Source organism: Otolemur garnettii, unplaced genomic scaffold (assembly GCF_000181295.1).
Source record: "Otolemur garnettii isolate 467f Iridium unplaced genomic scaffold, OtoGar3 scaffold00160, whole genome shotgun sequence".
Taxonomy (NCBI): domain Eukaryota; kingdom Metazoa; phylum Chordata; class Mammalia; order Primates; family Galagidae; genus Otolemur; species Otolemur garnettii.
This window is the reverse complement of record NW_003852555.1, coordinates 4,092,900-4,098,554: the sequence shown is the minus strand read 5'-3', so window position 1 is coordinate 4,098,554 and position 5,655 is coordinate 4,092,900. Positions and strand designations below refer to the sequence as shown.

The window sequence follows — 5,655 nt, the reverse complement described above, 5'->3', positions numbered from 1 at the left end:
ATCCAGCCCGGGCCACCAAAACGACAGTGACAACTACAACCAAAAAGTAGCTGGGCATTGTGGCAGGCATCTGTAGTCCCAACTACTTGGGAGGCTGAGGTAAGAGAATTGCTTAAGCCCAAGAATTGGAGGTCGCTGTGAGCTGTGACACCATAGCACTCTACCCAGGGCAACAGCTTAAGGCTCTGTCTCAAAAAAAAGAACCCTTGGTCTATTGGTCCTCTGGAAACTCAAAGTAAATGAAAAAATCCTATTTCATAGAAACCAGAAGTACCTTGTATCTCAAAATTGGATTGAAGTTTTTAACTGTATTTCTTATCTTAACTGTAACAGCTTAAACTGTAGGAGAGAACGCTTTGCTTGATCACAGTGCTTTAGCCTGCTGTTTTCTGACTACAGTAGTTTGGTATGAACCCAGTGGATGCTTTTGGGCTTCTTCAGGGTTTGCAGGGTAGGCCCAGCTCCCTCTGTTGTGTGCCTTTGGCACCTGCTCTAGGCTTTGGAGACCTCTTCCTCCTGTGTCATACTTTACCATTTTTCTAACTGAGCTCTACTTTGCAGAAATGTTTTAACAAATCTCTCATTTACTGATCGGGACTAACTCTTATTTGCTTTATCTTTCTAGTTATTATTCCTTTTGTTTTCTTTGAATTCCTTTTCTATTTCTTTACCATCACTTTGATGGATTTGTGGTGGGAGACAAAAGAGGCCTGCGAACAATCTGCTGTCTTGAACCAGATAGATGTGCCTTCGTGGTTTGGCAGGAAATACTTAAAATGATGATCATTTGAACTACCCGAGTAATGCTCGGCATCTTCTTATGTTCTGTGTTCTTTTCTTCTTAATGTTCTTTTAGAAATAAAGTTCTGCTAAGTATTTGAAAATCTCTCTTATATGTGGGAGAAAACTAGGTTGCAGTGTTTGAAGGTACAATCTGTCTATAAGAGGGTTCTTACTGTTGGGTGATCATTTAGCAACAATGGCTTAGGAATTGGAAAGTGGGCTGAAAAAGAGAGCGGGTAGTATGTTTGAGGTTTGGGAGAGAAAGTCGGTAAGAGGAGAGTCAGGTGGTTGGAGTTTTATTTCTCATTTTTCCAGAAATGTATGAGGAAATTAAATTTCTGCCTTTGTAATTGCTTTTTCCTTTCTAGGATAATAGCCAAGGTTCTGGAGGACAATAAACTGCCTGGTGCCATTTGTTCCTTGACTTGTGGAGGAGCAGATATTGGGTAGGTTAATAGGCTGAGAACATCCTTCTGTTGAATGACTCCAGGTCCAGCTAGAATCACCTTTATTAAAATAACAAAACTCACTACAGCTAAGGAGACGAGGCTGGTTCTCTGGAATCATGATTATGGACCTTGTTGGGCTCTTACTTTATTGATGCATAACTTCTGTTGGAAGATGAGTAAAATTTGTCTCTTTAATTGCCTTCAGCTGCTGTTGGTGAGGTGTTTATATTCTGATGCTGGGCAGTCTGTGACTTATAAAGGTGTTTACAGGCAGTTCCTGAGTTACAAACATCCACCTTACATACAACTTACAGATAGAGGCTATTACAGTACGTCTCTGGGTTACAAACATCTGACCTGTGACTCTCACCAATAGAAGCTATTGCAGGTAATAGGTAAATGTGCCTCTTCCAACTTAAGTACAAATCTACAGAACCTCTCCTTTGTAAGCCCAGGGGGCTGGCTATCTGTACTTACAAAGCAAAGCCATAGAATTGTAGGCTGGGGTCTTATCTCCCCCATGAGAACCTAGCCCACTGAGCTCTTTAGCTAACCAAACAGAGAACCCTGGGAACACAGCCTCTGTTCTTATCATTTATTTATTTATTTAGACAGTCTTACTTTGTTGCCCTTGGTAGAGTGCGGTGGCATCATAGTTCACAGCAACCTCAAACTCTTGGGCTGAACTGATCCTCTTGGCTCAGCCTCACAAGTAGCTGGGACTACAGGTGCCCGTCACAGTGCCTGGCTATTTTTAGAGTTTTTCTTTTTTAGTAGAGACAGGGTCTCACTCTTAATCAGGCTAGTCTAGAACTCCTGAGCTCAGGCAGTTCACCCTCCGAGAGTGTTAGGATTACAGGCGTGAGCCATTGGGCCTGGCCTATTGGTTTTTGTCCTACAATTCACATACCGTGACATTTTCCTTCTTAAAGTGTACTGTTAGGGGCTTTAGACTGCGGTGTTGTGCAGTCATCACTACTGTCTCATTCCAGAACATTTTGATCATCTCAGAAAGACACGCATACTCATTAGCAATCACTTCCCATCCCCCTCTCTCCCTCGCCCCTGGCAACCACTACTGTACTTTCTGCCTCTATGAATTTGCTTATTTGGGGTATTTTGTGTAAATGGAATCATAATATGTGGCCTCTTATGTCTGGCTTCTTGGCCTAATATCATGGCCTCTTTCAGTTGGAACTGACTGTAATTGCCCTGAACTGTGAAGAAAGCTAAGGTTGTTTTTACGGCTTAGATTTGATTAGGTGAAGTTTCCTCAGAGTCGAGTCTTATAACCTATACTGCTGTGGCTAAAGGGTGAGTTTACTTCCCACACTTTCAACAGACTACTGTTCTCACTGAGCCGTTTTAAAAAGGAGCAGTAAGTTATTCTTTTTTTCATATAGATGAGAAAATATTAGATAATACAACTCCCACATCTACGGTGCATAGTGAAGTATTACCTAAATGTCATTTAAAACACGAGAATGGTGTCCTTTGACCTACTCTATTCTTGCAAACTGGCGTCCAGTCCTTTGTGTTGGCCTTGGAATAGCTCAGATAATTAGAGTGGCGTATACAGGAGTGGTTTAAGCAGCAGCCCCTGTGAGTGTCAGGGCTCCTGTTTGCTGGGTTGAACCTGGGGAGCCCTCCCTAGGTAATTGAATCAAGTTCTCCCGCCCTACGTTGGACAGATGCTGCCCTGTTTGGCTCACACCGAACCCTTTCAAGCACTGAACGAAGAGGTTCAAATCAACAGTGTCTGTGCTCTACATCCCTTAGAAGCACCCGGACATCCTAGCATGGCCTTTATACATCAACTTCCATGAGGAGTATTTTAGGATATTTTCCTACAGACTTTTTTTTTTTTTTGAGACAAAGTCTCATAGCTCATAGCAATCTCAAACTCTTGGGCTCAAGTAGCTGGGACTATAGGTTCCTGCCACAATGCCCAGCTATTTTTAGAGATGAGGTCTGGCTCTGGCTCAAGCCCATTTCAAACTCCTGAGCTCAGGCAGTCCACCTGCTTTGGCTTCCGGGAGTGCTAGGGTTATAGGGATGAGTCACCACGCCTGGCCCTACCGTCTTTTAAGTTATTACTTTTTAAAAGACTTACACAGCAGGTTAAGAGTCTTAAAACACCTGGAATGCTCAGCAAGGAAACCCTGAGATTCTGTCGCCCAGTTCCTCACTCTGTAAAAGAGACTTCCTCGAGGTGATTTCTGTGTGCAGAGTGCTCTCAGGGCGGGTCAGCCTGTCCTGCTGCCTGGTTCTCCTTGTGAAAAATTGATTTCTGTTTCACGAGGCCCTTCCCTTGCTCCCCTTGGATATACTGCCTTGTACTTTTGATTGCTGTTCCGGGGGCGGACATCAGTGTTTTCTTGCTGGGTAACAGTAGGTGTTGCCGCTGCTTGGTTTGTCTGCTCAAGTGACCATGTCTGCTCCCCTGCAGCACAGCAATGGCCAAAGATGAGCGCGTGAACCTGCTGTCCTTCACCGGGAGCACGCAGGTGGGAAAGCAGGTGGCCCTTATGGTGCAGGAGAGGTTTGGTAAGTGTGGGCTTTCCCATGAGGATTTTAACTCCCTCTGAAGGAGGGGTGTGAAATCTGAAAGTTGACTTTTTTTTTTCCTTTGACCTTTCCTTGGAGACACTGACCATGTTTATTTAAATGTTCAAGTGAAAGAAAAAGGTACAGTTATTTACAGTAACTGGTAGTTGAATGATAGGGAAGTCCTTTATTTATTTTTTCAGAGACAGAGTCTCATTTTGTCACCCTCGGTAGAGCACTGTGGTATCACAGCTCACAGCAACCTCCAGCTCTTGGGCTTAGGCAATTTTCTTGCCTCAGCTCCCCCAAGTAACTGGGACTATAAACGCCCACCACAATGCCCAGCTATTTTTTGTTGTTGTTGTTGTGGTTTGGCTGGAGCCAGGTTCCAACCTGCCACCCTTGGTATATGGGGCCAGTGCCCTACTCACTAAGCCATAGGCGCTGCCCTATTTATTTATTTATTTTTTAGAGACAGAGCCTCACTTTGTCACCCTTGGTAGAGTGCTATAGCGTCACAGCTCACAGCAACTTCCAACTCTGGGCTTAGGCGATTCTCTTGCCTCAGCCTCCCAAGTAGCTGGGACAACAGGCTCCCGCCACAGCACCTGGCTATTTTTTGTTGCAGTTTGGACAGGGCTGGGTTTGAACCCGCCACCCTTGGTATATGGGGCCTGTGCCCTATTCATTGAGCCACAGGCACCACCCTTATTTATTTTTTGAGACAGAGTCTCACTGTTGCCCTCAGTAGAGTGCTGTGACATCACAGGTCACAGCAACCTCCAACTCTTGGGCTCAAGCGATTCTCTTGCCTCAGCCTCCCAAGTAGCTGGGACTATAGGTGCCCACTACAGTGCCTGATTATTTTTTTTGTTGCAGTTGTCATTGTTGTTTAGCTGGTCCAGGCCAGAGGTGAACCCGCCAGCCTTGATGTGTGTGGCCAGCACAGTAACCACTTGTGCTATGGGCACCCAGACAGTGGAAGTCCTGTATTTAAACAGCATAATTTGCAAAAGAATGTCATGTTCTCTCTAAATGATGATGGTAGACTGCTACACAAAATAAAAGATATTTGACATTCCTACAGTAGTCACCCAACTTTATAAATCAGAAAATAAATGAGAAAGTAATTGGGATAGCATATAATTTGAGGCCTATCCTGATTGTGGCAGGTGCAGTAGTTACTGAACTAGCCATTAATTTGTGTTTATGTTTTTTTTTTAAAGGGAGAAGCTTGTTAGAACTGGGAGGAAACAATGCCATTATTGGTAAGGCTACTCCTTATTTATATGTTTATTTTGTTTTCTGTTCACGGTATCCTCAATAGCCATCCTGAGTATATAGAATTTGTTTAAGAACTCATCCCTTCTATGTCATGTGTGCCTGGGCCCTAATTCCCATGTTGAGAAATGTTTCTTGTAAGACAGAACGAAAGTGTGATTTAGATACTTACGTTTGGAAATGGTTACCTGGGGCCTAGAACCTGTGAATGGAACTTCCACTGAAATATGACACTGTTTCTTATTTTTCCTTCTGTTTTCTGAAAACTGATCCCATGTTTCTCCAGAATAGTGGATCTCAGCCTGTGGGTCGTGACCCACAGGAACTGAATTAAAGGGCCACGGCATTAGGAAGGTTGAGAACCACTGCTCTAGAACAACTAAATAGCCCTTAAGTGACTTGATCATTCCTTTAGACTTCAAAAACATTATGGTGGACTATCGAATGCTGTTATGTTGAGAAGGGACACTTCCTTAAACATTTTTTAAAATCACTTTCCCTATAGGTTTAGAGATTATTTAATTCTCTTTTTCACTTGTTTGAATTTGTAAGAAAACAAAATCGTTTACCAACCTAACTAATGTCATGAAGATCA

At 43.4% G+C, this 5,655-nt stretch overlaps 1 protein-coding gene across 1 annotated transcript in view; it reads left to right on the top strand.

Annotated features, from left to right (window-relative positions):
- The window catches only part of ALDH7A1 (aldehyde dehydrogenase 7 family member A1), a 38,523-nt gene that overhangs the window by 21,446 nt on the left and 11,422 nt on the right, over positions 1-5,655 (top strand). The window contains exons 8-10 of the mRNA XM_003799968.3: positions 1,152-1,229; positions 3,682-3,779; positions 5,006-5,047. Of these exons, the coding sequence (XP_003800016.2) occupies positions 1,152-1,229; positions 3,682-3,779; positions 5,006-5,047 (218 nt within the window). The remainder of the gene's footprint in view (positions 1-1,151; positions 1,230-3,681; positions 3,780-5,005; positions 5,048-5,655) is intronic.